The sequence below is a fragment of the Hyaena hyaena genome, unplaced genomic scaffold, assembly GCF_003009895.1.
Source record: "Hyaena hyaena isolate Hyena2069 unplaced genomic scaffold, ASM300989v1 scaffold_434, whole genome shotgun sequence".
NCBI classification, from domain to species: Eukaryota; Metazoa; Chordata; class Mammalia; order Carnivora; family Hyaenidae; genus Hyaena; species Hyaena hyaena.
The window spans coordinates 333910-352111 of NW_024081069.1; the positions used below are offsets into that span (position 1 = coordinate 333910).

An 18202-nucleotide genomic window follows, 5' to 3' on the forward strand; every position below is an offset into this window, starting at 1 on the left:
AAAGCAAATTTGAGAGCAAGCCAAAATGTTAAAGTGGATTAGCTGGCGACAGTCCAAGGCAAACAAGACCCAAGTGAGTATGTCTCCCTCCGGACACATTTTGCACTGGAGGAGGGGCGTGAGCCGGGAGATGATACTGCTTGGGGGGCTGAGGGCAGAGAGAGAAGTGGCGGCTCTCAGGACAAGGGTTTACCGGAGAGTTCTGCACAGACCTCTTGGCATATCACTTACCCTTTTTTTTTCTGCTATGTCAGTTAATAGGTTCTTTTAGTACAAAACAAGAAGACTGAATGCCTTATTAAAGCTCATAGTAGGGGAACCAGGCTGTGAGAAACATTCTTAAAAAGTTGAGCTCCTGGAGGACTAGAAGTGACAGCAGGAGTATGGTGTCTGGGGGTAAGCAGTCCTGGAGGGTATGAAAATTGACTCTTTCAGAAATTCCAAGCCGAAATGTTGCTGGAAATGAACATCTGCAGCCGCAGCAGTGAGACTGGAATGGAGGGGGCAAGTGAAAGGGGCCTTGAGGGGTGTTCATGACTTAGCTGGAGCTACCTCTGTCTCTGTGCACTATGCCGTCAAACCGGATACAGGTGACCTGTGGCCACAATGTAGTATTCTTGGGAGAAGCCTGTTGGATAGCAGGTGCGTCAGTGTTACCCCGTTTCTTGATCTTGAGCTTAGATTGGACATGCTTGCTCAGAGTTTACCTGCCCGGCAGCTTAGTGTCACTTCCTCACTGCCGACAGCTACTGCCACCTGTCTGCATAACAGGCATGTGTGGGTCTCAGGCTTTGTGGCACTGGGCTGAGATGCAGTGATCCTTATGGCCAAAAAACAGGTCCTTGTCAAGAGAAGGAAGTTTGAATGTCCTCCGTGGTGGCTCTCTGCAAGGAGTAACAGTGAGGATGTGACTTTGGCTCGGGCCTTCTCCCTGAGGCAGTAAGCAGCGGACACCTTCTGAGGAGGACGGGGCGGGGGGCACCCTGTTTCTGCCCTGATAACTCTTCCTGTTGAGAGAAAACTGCTAGAAGAAGATGAAGAACTGTGCACACTGGAAACCTGATAGGTATCCTTTCCCTCATTTCAGGCAGACCCTTGCCCCTAGCAGTCCGTCTTTCCGTTCTCCCCCCCACCAGGTGCCGTGCGGATGGGGCTCCGGCCGTGTGGAGGAGCCACTTCCTGATATCAGGGCTGGTGGTCAGTTTTCAGCCTCCCCATATGTAAGGGCTTAAAATGGAGTCTTCGAAGTTCAGAATGTTCATCTACTGTCCTTTTTTAAAAAAAAGGTTTATTTATTTTTGAGAGAGAGAGCACAAGTGGGGTTGGGGGGGCAGAGAGAGAGAGAGGGAGACACGGAATCTGAAGCAGGCTCCAGCCTCTGAGCCGCCAGCACAGAGCACGATGTGGGGCTCGAACTCACGAACCTGAACCTGAGCCCAAGTCCGATGCTTAACTGACCGATCCACTCAGGCGCCCCTCTACTGTTCTTATATAATGCTCTGCTTGGTTCTGTTGGAAATTGGAAATTGCAGAGATGTATACACTCACGGCTAGCTCTGGAGAGCCTCTGATCCGGCTGGGCCCTGCTGATGTTGGCTGTGGACAGCTCAGTGAGCGCCCCCTATGCACTCCTCTCGCCCCGTATTAATGGCAAGCAAGGGCTTATCTCCTCTCTGAACTTTATGCTGTGCTGAAGGGGAAGATGCCTGCACCATTTACTATGTCTGTCTCCAGTCTCCTGCCAAACGGTGTCATTTCAGCTGCAGGAATGGCATTTAAAAAGTTTCATTTGCTACTTGCTAGTACTGACTTAAATACACGTGGAAGACATGATTTAATGAGCACCAGGGGAGATTAAAAATTCACTATTTCACTATGTCCTTTTCCTTGGGAGTTTGATGGATGCCACCTTTTTCTCACGGATTCACTGACCACTTCTTGAGCTCTGCTATATGGCAGGCACTGCTCTAGACACACAGGATAAGAGAGGGAACAAAAGAAAATACCTTGGTTTCCTGCTTTGACCTGCCTCTTTTCCTGCTAATGGCAGCCTAAATACACTCAATATTAAGGCATTTGTAATGCACTGGAACTGACTTTTATTTTAACCTCGATATCTGTATGTGTCTCTGACAGACACCCTTGGGACTTTTATCTAAAAAAAAAAACTCAGCAATCCTTTTAAAAAGATCACTTGGAAACACTTGGAGGTAGTCCTGCAATTTTCAATTCTCTGATTATAACCATTACAAATCAGAATTCCAGATCACACACACACACACACACACACACACACACACAAAACTATTATCTTTTGGCCCGGGTTGCAGGTGGCCCACTCCTGATTAGAGAAGGTTACATTCATGGCAGGTAGACAGACATTCTAGACGAAGTGAAAAGAGGAGGAAGTATTCAACCTAACCTCCAAATACTTTTAACTTTCATCTACCTCATGAAACAATTAGGAATATTGGAAGGAAGTTGTTCTTAAAACAAAAGGAAAATTATTCTAATTTAAAAAAAAAAAAGGATGTGAAGGGATGAGGAGTGGGAAATGGTTTGTTTAAAGGAGGTACTTCGAATTGTGGAATCTGAAATCTGTAATGTGGAGTCCAGCTCCCCACCCTGCCCCACAATCCCACAGAAGTCACAGTTTTTATGCCTTTTCCACATGAACTTTTATTGCATTAATGAAAAAATTTTTGAAAAATCCCCAAAAAGGAAGATTTTTAGGATATGTTCGCTAACATTTAAACTCAAGACAGTGCTTCTGGGGCACCTGGGTGGCTCAGCCAGTTAGGCATCCAACTTCAGCTCAGCTCATGATCTCATGGTTTGTGAGTTCGAGCCCTGTATCGAGCTCTGTGCTGATGGCTCAGAGTCTGGAGCCTGCTTCAGATTCTGTGTCTCCTTCTCTCTCTGCCCCTGTGTCTCCCTCCCTCTCTCTGCTCCTCCCTCGCTCATGCTCTAGCTCTGTCTTTCAAAAATGAATAAACGTTAAAAAAAGTTAAACTCAAGACAGTGCTTCTAACAGGAACATCAAGTCCAAACCACTGGGTTGGTCATATTATTTAAAGAGCAAACTAGTTGGCACAACCATGAATACATGACCAAGATAAAAAGATCTGTTAACAGAGAAGAATGCAATTAGTTAAGAGGTAGAATAGAAAATTGTTTCAAATATATTGGTACACTGATTTCATTCTTCTACTCAATGGAATGTTACTGAGTGTCTGCTGCAAGATACCACGCAGATTCCAAATACATAAGAACACCCTCTATCCTTTTACACCCCAGGTGTCTTATATATGTGATGCCACACACGGTGACTATGGGTGTGTTTCATGTATTTATGAAAGGGGGCAGTTGTACTTAGCACTTCCTTTATGCCAGTTGCTTTGCTAGCCATAAAGCAAATGAACCAAGAAATTACAAAGATGAAGATACTTACCATTCTGTATGCTAGGTTTTGTAACAGAAGCATATGCACTTTGTACAACAAACTTAGCCCCAGGAAGGGGATGGCTTCTAAACCAAAAGTGAAATTTGAGCTTCACCTTTCTATTCATCTTTCTGTTGCTCCTCCTTCAGATCAGTGTTGATACCCAAGTAGTTATTCTAATCAGGGACAGTATGTAAAAGAACAGTACAGCTGATACATCTGTATCAAAAGAATTGTTTTGTTTTGATGTAGAATTTGACTTTTTTCTTTTTTTAAAAATGGTCTATTAGCTCTGATAGGAGCTGTTCAGAAAAGTAGTTAGAATCTTTACCAAAATCTTCTTCTACTTCCTCATAATAATTTAATTAAACCTGATTTTCCTTAAAGATACACATTCAGATTCTTAAAATGAACTTTTGAAGTAGTGATACATGAATATGTTTCAAAATGTAGATATCCTTCTAGAGAGGTTCTTTAAAACCATGAAGGTTCATATTTATTTATTCCCCTTAAAAATGTTTAGGGGCACCTGGGTGGCTCAGTTGGTTAAGCATGTGACCTCGGCTCAGGTTATGATCTCGCAGTCTGTGAGTCTGAGCCCCACGTTGGGCTCTGTGCTGACAGCTTAGAGCCTGGAGCCTGCTTCAGATTCTGTGTCTTCCTCCCTCTCTGCTTCTCCCTCACTCTCTCTCTCTCTTAGAAATAAATAAATATTTTAAAAAGTTTAAACAAGTAGTCACATACAATAAGTACTGTTTTACACTTTTTCCATGTAACAAATTTGGGTAACCATACAGTAATGCTGCTTCATTCTTTTTGATGATTATGCACTATTCCATTACTTATGGTGCCATAAATTATTTAACTAGTTTTCTATTGATGGGTACACGGGATGTTTCCAGTCTTTTGCCGTTACAAATAAGGCTGTAATTAGTAGCTTTGTATAGATATACTTTCTCACACTTGTGAATTATGAGTATATTAACAGGATAACTTCCTAGAAGTAGAACTATTCCATCAAAAGGACTTACATTTAATTTTTTGATAGCCATTGTCAGATCACTCTGTGTGGACTGTGTTGCACCAGTCTGTATTCCCTCCGGTTGAATGTGGAGTCCCTGTTTCCCCACAATCTTGCAATTTAGTGTAGCATCAATATTTTTATCTTTTCCAAGCTGATATCAGATACTGTAAAGATAATCCTTATTCATGATTGCCCTTGTATGTTTTGTTTAAAACATATTGCAACTATATTATTTTCTCTCATTTTTATTGAAATGTACAGTGTTATATGTATACTGTTACCTAAATAAGAGTTGTAGGTTTGTCTCATCAGTCTTAATTATATTTTTGTTTCTATGGATAAAGTACATTCCTAATTAAAAACATTTGGTTTCCATTAAACTTTAAAAAAATTTTTTAAAGTAAAATACATATGCTGAAAATACATACAAACTCCTAGACAATTGAATGGGCAATTATAAAATGAACATGCAGGAAATAACCATGCCAATCAGAAAGACAGAACAAAGCCCACTTTCCAGAAGCTCGCTGTGTGCCCTTTCCTGGTCACAACCCTGTTCTTCTCCCTCAGAGGTAATGATTCTAGTAACTTTCGTAATAATACTATCCTTACTTTTCTTTATATTTTTACCTCCTTTGCATGTGTCCCTAAGCAATATGGTTCCAATGTGGCTGTTCTTAAATTTCATGACTGGAATTATATTGCATGAATGTGTGTGTGTGTGTGTGTGTGTGTGTGTGTGTGTGTGTGTATGCTTGCGTGCGTGATTTTTATGGAATTCATCCGTGCTGATGTGTATCATTAATTCATTTGCGTTGTTATGTAAGTATTCCATTATATGACTAGACCACAGTTTCCCCATTGTCTGAGTGGGATGTTTGGGGCCGCTGGAGGAGTACTGCTGTAACTATTCTGGTATCTGTATCCTTGTGTGCATGTGCTTGAGTTTCCCTAAGGTGTAGAGTAAGGAATGGAATTTCTAGGTGAATAAAAAAGGAATTACTAAGTGACATTATATCTATATCTTCAACTTTACTAGATGATGTAAACTATTTTTCAAAATGCTGGTGCCAAATTGACACTCCTACCAGTATATATGGGATTTCAGTTGCTCTCTATCCTTGCCTATGCTTGACACTGTCAGACTTCATCATTTTTGCAGGTCTGGTGGGTGTGTGGTAGTATCTGCTTATGGTTTTAATTTGCATTTCCCTAAAAATTAATGAGGTTGGATACTTTTTCATGTCCTTATTGGGCCTTTGCGTTTTCTCTTTTGTGATGCCCTGTTCAAGACTTTTGCCCATCCATGTATCTGGGGGTCTCTTGTTTGCATTGTTAGGAGTTCTTCATATATTCTAGATATTATTCCTTTATTGGTTATACATGTTGTAAATGTCTTTTCTCACTCCGTGGCTCATCTTTTTACTCTCTTTATTCTGTCTTGATACACATAAAATTTGACATTTTGAAGTCAATATATTTGTAAGTTAGAGGTTCGTGTGATGTCACATATGAGACATTTCCTACATTTATTTCTCCTCAGAATAGTATAGCAACACAGAAACTTCATTTTTAATGTGGTTTTCTGTCAACCCCCAAGCATACCACCTCTATTTTAATGAAAGAACAAGAACTGCTTGACTTTTGAAGTGTATCTGTCTGGTGTCCTACATTATATGACAGGTAACACAGCTAAAGCAATGAAGTGTGTTAGAATAAAAGGTAATAAATATATCAGATTTGGAACTCAACTGTCCACAAACAGATCCAAGACATAGGAAGTTTTCACATAGCAAAACTAAATATGTATGCTCACAAGAAAGCCTCTTGAATCCTGATTTTGTATGTAATTCTTACCATCTTGGCCATCTAGTTACTCAGATGTTACTTAGAAATGAGAAGGGGAGAAAGTTACTTATGTCTAAACCCACCAAAGGCTGAGCTACTGTCAGCAAGAGAGGAACCAGAAAAGCTCTGAGAACAAAAGCTGATGGGTGCATTAAAACTCCCAACAGTTTGGTTTTCTTTGGTGAGGGTATGAAGAATGCATCAGAACTGGGCATGTCTGAGGACCCCCTTATATTCTGCACTACACCATAATTATTAATCATGTTGGTATTTGTAATTATAAACAGACGGGAAAATTATGTTCACTGTATTCTGCTGCAGAAGTCAGAGATATAAAGATACTCCTAAAGACGGCTAAATTGAGGAGATAAAGTGCTGGTACTTAGCTATCCAGACGACTTGATTATCCCACCAGGCACATTTCCCAGGGGTTCTGGGGACCTGAGGTGACGCTGATGGGTGGTTATATTAGTGGAATGGTTTGTAAAGGTGAGACTCAACTTTTCTCAGTCCCAGGAATTGACCCCAAAAAGACTGATGGCTACACTCCTTGTCTGCATGATCCACGGTAGTGCGACCCAGCATCCTACAACATGTGGCCTATGAGCAGAGCCTCCCCACTGGTCCTCGACACTCACGCTTACCTCCCTCCACTCCCTTCTCCACTCTGAAGCCGGTGCGATCTGTTTTTCTTTCTTTTTTATTATTATTATTTTATGTTTATTTTTGAGAAGAGACAGCATGTTCAGGGGAGGGGCAGAGAGAGGTGGAGACACAGAATCTGAAGCAGCCTCCAGGCTCTGAGCTGTCAGCACAGAGCCCGATGCAAGGCTTAAACTCATGAGCTATGAGATCATGACCTGAGCTGAAGTCGGATGTTCAACCAACTGAGCCACCCAGGCGCCCCCAGTTTGATCTTTTTAAAATACAAGCTGTTCATATCACTTTATGGCTTCAACCCCCTCAGTAGTATCTCTTTGTTCTGAGGCTGAATGTCTAGGTCTTCAATATGATCTATGCAGCTGCATGATCTGGCCTCGGCCCACTTCTCCGACCTCACGGGAGCCACTCTCTTCCTCCTGTGTCCTGCCTTGCAGCCTGTGCCTGGCCTTCCTTGAATGTCCTAGGGTTCATCCCAGCCTGGGACCTGTGGACAGAGCCTGTCTTTTCTCTGCCTAGAAGATCATCTGTCCTCCCATGCCACAGTCCACCCCTTTTGCCCTCTCTTCTTTCTGATTTTAGTCTGTCCTAACCCACTGCCTAAGTCCCCTCTCCAAGCCACATCTCTTACAGTACTCTGTGCTGTTATTTCTCCGTACCTGTTGCTATGGCCATAAGCATTTGTGTGGTTATATGACTGCCTCCTCCACCAGACTTTCAGTCCGTGAGGACGGAGGGATGTCTGTTTTATATCCCCACTATATCACCGAATCTAGCAAAGTACTGACTCCTAGAAGGTACTTGGCAAATATTTGTTAAAGGAATAACTGAAGAACAAATAAAAAGAAGGTAACATAGTTTCGCATTGTGGGTAAGAAAAGAGATCTAGAAATTGAGACCAAATATAATTAATAAAAATCCTAGTTTGGGAGGATCAGAGCAGTTTCACCATTAGACTTTACTAAGTGGGTAGAATTTATCCAGAAGTGGGTAGACTTTATCCAGGCAGCACTGTAGAGGCAGGGGTGGGGTGCACAGGAAGGTCATGCTACATGGATGAAACAGTAAGAACTGGTAAGGGAGAAAGGGAAAAATAGGGTGGGTTTGGGGCTCACAGAGGAGATATATGTTTGGTTGAAGTTCTGGGTTTGTGAGGTGAGCTGTGGGAGAAAGGGCTGACAGCATTGCTTGGCTCAGATCATGGGAGACACTGGACGCCATTCAAAGGAATTCAGACGTTATTCATTAACATCCAAGAAACACTGTTGATTTGGGGTTTTTTTGTTTTTTGGGTTTTTTTTTGGTTCTTTTTGCATGATGGTGACTTTCATCCTCACCTAGATGCATCCCTGTCATTTTACTCTGTCATTCTTTCCATAGTCTCAGAAAGTTTAATGCTAACCCATCCACAACCCTCTGAATCGCATTCTTCATACCCACTGGAGTAAATCACCTCAACACCTCCTCTCCCACATGTTGTTCCCTCACGCTCCAGTGAGGGCTGAATTTGAACTTCTGCTCGTGATTCTTCTTTCTCAACAGCCTCCTGCCACCTCCAACCATAGTATTTGTTGCTTCATTTCTGATGTCCATGACAAAAACGCCAAGGTTATAGCTCTGAAGTGACTTTACTCCTAATGGCAGTTTTCACGTTAATTTCCTCGTTCTCCTACCATGTGGCAGGAGCTGTTCTGGGATGGAGAGGCAGCACTAAAACAAAACAGTCCCCACCTGTATGGAGGCTAAGTCCTACTGAGGAACCAGAAAACCAATAGGCAAATTCAAGACGAATGGCCACATACTGAGCATTGACTGTTAGTGCTGGGCATCATAATTATAAGTGGTCATCTGTGTGTTTCCAGTTTGATGTCCAACTTTTCCTCAGTCTCAGTCTCAGAAAATTATTTCCTTTTTCTCTCAAACTGGTAACCTGGTTTGACTTGCTATTTGGGGCAGAACAGCATGGTTTCCCCAGATACATGGATTTTATCTTTGGGTCCATTCTCGGCACATCCCCTTACAGCCAGTCTGTTGCTAAGTCCTGAGAACGAGTTCCTCAAAATATCTGTCACACCCCCTGTCGGGTCTTGGTTTACTTTGCTGAAATTCTTTCAGTAACCTCCTAAAAGGCCTGCCAGCTCTCTGGGATTTTGCTCCTGAGTCTTACCTTTTCTCCTGACACCAGATTCATCCTCTTCAAACTTTTCTCTCAATGTCTCACTGGTCAGCTAAAACCCTTCAGTAGCACATTCACTAAGGATCAAGTACAGACCCATCTCCAAAATGCTTGTAAAGTTTTCCCTCCAACACATGACCCTTTAAAGACCTTTATCTGTTGTACACACTATAAAGCATCTACTTCCGATTAAATCAAATGAAACTGCCATTTTTGTATATCCAAAATGGGTGAATCCTGGCAATTTATATGTTTCAGCCTAATTACACGTATCACGTAATGGGTTTGCCTTTGTGTCTTTCTCCCATTGTGAGTTCCTAGACAATCATGTCTCGGTCCTAATGATCCTCCTATCTCTGCTGCATGCAACAGCGTCTAATACACAGTAAATAATGGCAGTTGAGCACCCCCAGCCACGGCATGCTTTGCTCCTGCTGTGTCCACCAGTAATGCTTACTGACTTGCATAATCACATCCAGCCCACCCTTCACTGCAGCCTGACTCATGTCTCCTTCATGCTAATGCTCACTACTTCTCCCACCATACCTCTGAGCCACCAGCATTGCCACATCTCTTGCATGCACCCACCCCCCAAACAAATCAAATATCATTCTTTAACATCCAAGGCATATATTATGTATTTTACATGGTATTTGCCACATTGTTTAGCATAAAGTTGCACCCTTAGCAATGAGTTGAGAAATCTCTGGCTCTAGCCCTTATCTCTCACACTCAGGTTCATGGTGCGATGTTTCCAACTGTCTGCAGCATAACTGCACTTGGGTGACTCACGTGCTCTCTTCGGCAGACCTGAAACTGAACTCATCATCTGCCATCTCCCAGATAATCTCTTTGTAACCCCCATCTATAGGTTTACCTCTAAGCCATCTTGGCTCTCCTTCATTCTTGATCCTTTTCCTGAAATCGTGTTGCACTGGATCATCATGGTGATTGCATAGTCTTCATCTTGACTCTAGATTTTCATGTATAAAATCTATCCCTGGCAGCTTTAAGAGGAGACACATGTCTCCCAAACTATAAGAAAAAAAACATTCTCTAGGACCTACAGTCTCCTGATACATAGGCCCCTTCCCCCCTGGTTCTGCCCCTTTTCTGGGTCCCTTGCTGTCTGAAAAACTCTCCTCTAATATATGTTTATATGTTTTCTGGTAGATTATCTGTGTGATTATCTTCACTAAAATATAATGATCTTTTAAATAATGATTGTCTTTGCCTACCAACCTATCACAGACATCAGTATATCTCCAAAACTATTTCTCTGTACAGGAAGAGTGTTGTTGAAACAAGTTTTCCTCTTTATTGGAATGATTTCTGGAGTCCCTTCCCTTAGCACTTTGTGAGATAGCGTCTTCTTCCGGTTCACTTTTGTCTCCTTTGGGCTGGTTTTTACCTCAGCAACAGAGTCCCGAGATTCATGAAGACAAGTTTCTGCTGTGTACGGTGCACTGCCATACGGTTAGATGCTCATAGACACACTCAGAAACACTTGTTTCAATAATATGTTTTATGTGTATAACTTCTGTTTTTGTACATTTATGAATTCTGTGTCTCTGAATGTGTTTCCCATACACTTTCTAAGAAATATTCATCGACGTAGTCTGGGAGGCAGGGGTATCTTGGGCATATTTCCTGGCCATCAGGCCATTATAAACCATTACCTCATGAGCTCCAAAACCTCATGGATGTGGCTGGCACAGGTGAAGAGCCCACCTGAGCTGCAGCCTGTAATTCCTTTTCTTCCCACCTGCTTGGGGCTCTTCCTTTTCCTTCTAAATATGAGACTAATTTCTCTGTGTTAAACATAAAAAAGGAATGTGTATGTGTATATATGTGTGTATTGTGCTTATGTATGCATATGTACATATATATGTATATACATATATGTGTGCATGTATGTATATATGAAGGAAATACACCAAAATGTAAATAGTGGTTATTTCTGGATGGTGGCTTTTTCCAAATTTTCTACAAGAAAATTACTTTTATTAACAAAGACACCCCTACTAGATGTTATTTTTAAAGGATAGAAAAGAACACGATTATTAAATGGTTGTTGAAGTCCACCCTCAGCCTAAACCAAGGACAAGGGACAAGCAGGTGCCTAGTAGGAAACAGAGTGATCTACTTCTCGGTATCTCAAGAGGAGGGACAGTGGCCAGAGAGTGAATTTGGGCTGACGTGTAGGATGGGCAAGGTTGCAAGCTGAGGAGCTGGAAACTTTGTTTGGTTGTGAAGGACAGGAGACTTGGACAGTGAAAGGAAAGAGAAGGAAAATTCCGGGGGTGGGCGGTTGGGGGTGACAAGGGAATGAGGAGTTCATCAGGGTTTCCCCCCAAGCACACCTATTTAGTGAAGCATGGAAAAGGTGAGGAAGGGCTGCAAGTACGATTTCAAGTTAATGAAGAGATTCCATGAAGAGATACACAGTGGGAGAGACAGAAAGCAGACATGTTTCAAGTTTGGTTTTAAGCTCCTGTGATTCCAGAGGGAGAGGTCTCCAGAGTGATCCAGAGTGACTGTGCGTGGGGACATGGGACCCAGGTTAGGAGGACACAGAGTACCTCCACGAAGGAAACTGATTACCCTGTGTGGGGCAGCAAGGTTTCAAACATGAGATTCATCATTAGGTCAAGCCCCAGCTCTTCACCGGCTCCTCACCTCCCTCTCTCCCTTCACCTCCCACAGTCTAAGTGTAGAGGGAATGTTTTCTGATAAGAATTCTTGGGAAAGAGGCCATTTCTAACCTTTCTGAACTTGAACAAAAACATAATCACATGAAACAAATATTTTCAAGGATGTTTCTCCCACACTTCCTTGGTGCACAGTGCTCTCAGAGGGTTTCCTGAGCAGAGGGAGAAACAGAAAGAAGAAAAACAGGGAGGGGAACTCTTCTTTTCTGTGGCTGATTTCTGTCACGGGGGTGGGGGGTGGCCCTCCTGAGGTGGGGAGAGCCTGGACTGTCACTTGGGAGGGAGCACAACAGGATGTAACCCTGTGCCGCCCTCCAGGCCAGTCGGTCCTTCTCAGTAAGCTCCTAACAGCATTTTAAATAAGGAACCCTGTGGTCAGCATGCACAGCAAACAGACATCTAGAAGCCAAAAGGAGACTCTTCAGCAGAGTAGAAAGCAAGAAAGAACACATAAGAAGGTCATAAAATCAATCCTTTAAAAAAAAGCTAAACTAAAAATATACTTTATGGTGTTTATGTCTTTCCTATATGCACGATTCAATATTTTTACTACTCTGTATCGCAGTTTGTAATTGTGATCACTACATCAAGGAAAATCTCCATTCTGGATTCTACTTTGAAATTTGGGGGTGGAGAAAGGCTCTTTTAAACCAGTTAACATAGTATTTGCAGTGTTCCCTGTGTATAATGGAAATAAGAGGGCACATAAAGTCCCCATTAGATGGGGAAAACATAGTCCCTCTCTAAGAGGTCCCTGCTGTAATTGGGAAGGCCAAGAAAAGCACAGAGGCTACCTGCTAAGGAAGCCATTCAGAGCATAAACAACTGACAATAATGACTGTCTCTCTTGCTGAAATCCTAATATGTGCCTGGCATTTTATGTATAATCTTTCATTTGGTCCTCACAACAGTTCTTCAAGGTAAGTATCATTATCCTCATTTTGCAGATGAGGAACATGTAACTCCAAGAGGTTCAATAACTTGCCCAAGGTCACACAACCAGAAAGTGGCAGAACTTAAAAATTTGAACCCAAGTCTTACTGATTGATGTCCATTCTGCACACTGCCTTCCACTGGACAAGCTCACTAAGGAAAACAGTTGGACAATTCAAGCCAAAACACACAAAGTAACATTTTTGCCCAAATGGTCTGAGTCTTGTCATTTCCCCTCTGATCATCTGAGTAAAACACACCTGAATTAAATACCAAGAACATTCCATGTTCCATATATCCCATGTGTCAATCGCTCACTCACTTCTGTGCCTAGCAGAGCAAGGCATGAGTCAGGAATGTGGAGGAGGCTTTTTATTATGTCTTAACCATGGAGTAGTAATTCAAGCATACTTCTGCCTCACTGGCTTCCCAGTCCAACAGAGAGAAACATCAGAAGATACAGTCACCTGAAGATGCATTTAAAAATATACTGCTAAATAGTTGCCTCAAATTCTTTATGGATTGAGAAAGGGTATAACTCTAGAATATATAAATGTGTTCCCCATTTGGGGCTATTATTATAACACTGGATGTCCAATGGTGTCTCTTATGCATCCAGGGTCTGCAGAACATCTCTCTGTAGTTCAGAAAACTTCTGTCATGAGTGTCTAGTATTAGAATGGAGCCTACATTATATTATATAAAGTATTTATATAAAGTGGGTCTATACCTGAATAGTAGGAGATAGGGGAAATATCAGCGTAGGCCCTCCTTAAAAGTAAAAGAATAATGAGGAGGTCTGGTTAATCAAAGCCATTGTTCTATTGAAGTAGGTCCCACTGATTCTTGCCCCTCATGGAAAACGCCAAAGACAAGTACTTCTGGACAGTGTGTGCTGTCAGATGAAAATGCAGTTGAAACATTGCAAAACTCGGGTTTTCCAGCAATGGAGTGTGCCGAGGATTCCAAACCAGGCATCTAGCAGAATTATGAGGGAAATACTTTTTTTTTTTTAACTAATAGTTTATTGTCAAGTTGGTTTCCGTATAACACCCAGTGCTCATCCCCAGAAGTGCCCTCCTCCATGCCCATCTCCCCCCTCCCCCCCACATCCATCAGTCCTCAGTTTGTTTCTCAGCATTCAAGAGTCTCTCCTGGTTTGCCTCTCTCCCTTTCCCCCACCATTTCCCCCCTTCTTCTCCCCCATGGTCCTCCGTTAAGTTCCTCCTAATCCTCCTATACGTGCAAACATATGATATTTGTCCTTCTCTGCCAGACTTATTTTGCTAAGCATAACACATGAGGGAAATACTTCTAAAAGTTAACTTCAGGCCCTACCCTAGCCTACTGAACTAAAATGCCAAAGGCATAGGGTGATTGGATGTGGAACATATATATGAATTCCAAGCTGAGAGATATTTTCTAAATAATAGAAATAATTATCTCAAAAAAATTTATTGGCCTTCTCCCTCCCACTGCCCCTACACTTCCACTTAAGCTTTTCCTATTCGTCCTTTCTTTACACCATATTTTTAGAAAATCATCTCAAAGAGATTATGAATGGCTGTCATTTTTTGAAGTAAAGAGGTATGCATTGGTGTTCACTACTCTTTCATGTTACCAACTGGGCGATGTAAAATAATGGCTTCCTATAAGAATGTGTCTTTATTTTCTCAGGGTTTTAGAGAACAAGCATTCAGCTTGCCTATATGCATTTATATCTTAGATGTCTCACACATCACTCCATCAGACAGATGTGCAGGTGCACAGAGACAATTACAGCCTGAGGTTTGAAAGGGGATAAGTATCATTATGATACTCTTCTGCAAGAGCTAATGAGTATATATAATGAACTGGCCCAAACCTCTTCTAGTTAGGTCCTGGAGGATAAGACGGATCCTCAAAATACGTAAAATGCTTTCCAAGACCTCAAGGATCCACAAACATCCAGATGTCACTTAGGAGACAGATTCTCCTTTGCAGGAGGCACGATAGCACAGTGGTTAAGGACAGCCTCGGAATCAAACCAACCACAGCACAGACCTCACCCCCTTCACTTGCCAGTTGTATGATCCTGGGCAGGCCTCTCAGGGCATCAGTCTGCAAAATGGGGGTAATGGTATTGCCTCTCCCACAACATTGTGGTGCAAATTACATGAAATGATGCAAGCCAGGCACTCATCTCTTTGCCTGGCATGTGCTGAACACTCAACAATATTAGCTATTAATAATAATCATGACAATAAAAATATTTTTAAAAACTGTCTCTCCCTTCAGAATTTTAAGAGCTGTGTAAAGAACAAAATGTCGAATTCAGCATCTATAAAACTATTAAATTCTGCCAGATCTTATAGCACATCTGTACACTAAACTGGCAATGACAGTAACTTATAGTGTGGGGAACTAGCTAATCAGTACAGTGGATGCCACCCCTCTGCCTCACCTCCCTACTAATGTCATTCCTAAGACCCTTTGCCCTAGTAAAGATAAACTCTGTGATCATCAGCACCTTGTATGAGTTACTTCACAAATGCACGTGTACAGCTCCTGGCTTTCTTCAGAATATCCTCTCCTTTCTGAACCCTAAGTATCCCCTATCTTCCTCACAACTCAGAGTAACTGCCATTTTAACTTGATGCTGAAGTGTTTTCTCTCCCTAATGAACAGTTTTGATCTGGCTGGAGTTCTTACTAAGGGAGTTTGAGATTGTTTTCTCATTTCTATATGGCAACGATGATGGAACCTTTAGCATCATAACCTGAGCCACAGGCAAATATGAGATCATACTCTTTAATTTACCTTGGACTTTTCTCTTGGCTGAGCCATTGCTTTTTAGAATATTTCATGCCCCCAATAGCACTAGAAGCTGACTTTCTTTGAGGGGACCTCGTTAAAGACACGATTCCATTGCTTCTGGTGGCCAAGTAGAGTCAGCATGGCCGCAATGGAATATGGAAGCTGGGTCTCTAAGCAGGCTCCCTCACTCACTCATTGATCCGCTCCCCCAACCAACCCTGTGGCCTCACAAACCAACCACGTGCTTTGGAAAAATTACAGATTACCACATGTCATCAATCCTGGAAATACTTGAAGTCAGGGATTTTAAGTCACTTACTGCCAAAGATGTGCTACATAAATGGGTAAACCCTTCTCAGTTTCCTTTCCCCAAATGAATGTCATAGTGAGACTTGCTGGCAGGTCACAGAGATCCTAAAAGAGTCAAAACAAACAAAACAGAAGGTTATGAAATAAATGCTAATGCTCACTGTCACTAGGACTTCATGTTTAATGCATCCCTCTTTATATTCTTCCTGGCTCTACTCCCGCTTTTATGTGTGGGATGTTGGGAGACCACAGGACTGCTCAATGGGCAACTAATGCAAGGAAAAGTGTATGCATTTGAGCCCTGACAAAGTTAGTGAAAAGTAGTCAGTCAGTGATCCTCTTCTGGATCCTGGACTTGGTTTCTTCTGAACCTTCAGACCAAGGAATGTCCTACACAGCACTCTGGTCCCTCCATTTCCTCTTCTAAAAAAATGATGGTGTATTTGCCAGGTTGCACTCTGTGCATTGGGTTGCTAGAAATACAGTAGGTCGCACTGATGATTTAACTCTGTTTTCTATAAAGGGCTACGGGATCTCGTGCAGATTTTTGCAAAGTCATATGCAAATCACAGAGCCCAGGCCCTTTTCTTAACAGGATGGCAACCTTGCTCCTCGGTGGCACCTGGGACCTGGAGATCCTTTCTCCACTTACGTTTAGCGCGCAGCCTGGGACTTGTCCCTGCAGTTCACCGGGTTAGCCGTGCCGCCGTTGGGACCTCCCACCTGGACTCCCATCACCCACCTCTCTTGAGACTGCTCTGGCAGAGCTGGTGTGGGGTACAACCTTTGCTCAGAGGGCAACATGTTCCAGGCAAAATCTGCCCACCTGGGCCATGGGCTTGCCCCTCGGGCTCCCTGCTTCTCTACCGGGTGCAATTCGAGGTTGCTGAGCTTCTCTCCAAAGTTGAAAACGGTGGGACGGTAGGACCTGTGAGAGGCCCCATGACCCCAGCCATTCCCCCTGACTCCCAGTCCGAGCACCAGGCAGCCCAGGCCCTCGCCACCCTGGGCGTCTGCCATGTGAGTGGGCATGTTCATCAGAGGGACATACTTATCTCTGGAGTTTTTGTCCAGATTGAACATTTCTATTGTCAGTGGCCCCTGACCTGGAAAACCCCTCCTCTCCCACATCATGAGACAGAGGAAGGAAGAATAAGGGATAGTTTATGGTAGAGAAGAGGAGGGTTAACTCTAGCAGTTCCGAAACATTGGCCCAACCATATCCCCAACAAATGTCCTATCTGCGTCAGCCTGCCCAGGTTTCATCAGGATTTCCTGGCTCCTCTAATCTCACTCTGGTTCAGAGACCACCTTCCTGGCTTCCAAATTATCCTGTTGGGGGTGGAGGGTGGGGAGAGGGAGAAGAAATAAATTAAACAAACTGGCTGCATGTTGGTAACCATTGGGACTAGATAGTCATATCATGGGCATTCATTATACCATCTCTCCACTTTTGTATGTACTTACAATTTTTCATAATAAAAAGTTAAAAATTTAAAAAGCCCTCCAGCTTCCAAGACACTCAAGAGAGCCCCATCCCCTAACAGAGTTTCCCAGAAACCCCAGAAAGTTCCCCAGAAAACACCAAGGCAAGAAAGAGGCAAAGAGGATTCCATTACCTACATATATATATATATATGTACATATATATACTCATTTTCTAATTTTTTAAGGCCCACTGCTTTATTTTCAATAGACTAAACCATATTTCTAAGAGGTCCCCACGTTGGGCTTACTTCCCCCAGCTGGGTTATGGGGGAGGGCTGGGTAAAGGGGTCTTTAAAATTCTGAAAGTTTACACTTCCATGTACCTCGCAATCTTGTTGTGAGGATGGGACTTGTTCAGTGTTCTGAACTTTGTGGAGGAAACGCGCGTTCAATTCACAGTGTCACTCCCTGGAATTGCACCTGGCTCAGGAAAGGATTGTCTTTGTACTTGAACTTAAATCCAATGGAGAACCTTAACACGGGCATTTGCATGACTGAGAATTGCTGCTGTCTTTTTTCCGTATGTCACTTTCATGAATGTGTTCTAATAAAATGATTCTAAAGCAGGCTGTTGATATACAGTGATTTATAAATACTTTCTGTTGAGTGCTGAGGCCATTAATTTTCTACCAAGAACTCACCCCATCCCACTTTCTGGAAAGGTCTGTCTTGCTGGGGATAGATGCAGTGAGCGTACATGTAGCATGCCGTCATGGCGGCATTTCTACGGTCGCTGTCACTAATAAGAATCATGTCAACCACAGCGATTTTGTGTTCTGGTTGCCTAGCAGCAGAATTTGTTTTCCAGAAGAAAG

At 42.7% G+C, this 18202-nt stretch overlaps 1 protein-coding gene across 1 annotated transcript in view; it reads left to right on the forward strand.

Annotated features, from left to right (window-relative positions):
- Positions 1-17964, forward strand: part of LOC120245870 (kalirin) — a 298908-nt gene extending 280944 nt beyond the window's left edge. Inside the window, exon 34 of the mRNA XM_039253041.1 lies at positions 16495-17964. Coding sequence (XP_039108972.1) covers positions 16495-16557 — 63 coding nt within the window. The 3' untranslated portion in view covers positions 16558-17964. The remainder of the gene's footprint in view (positions 1-16494) is intronic.
- Positions 17965-18202: the final 238 nt, after the last annotated feature.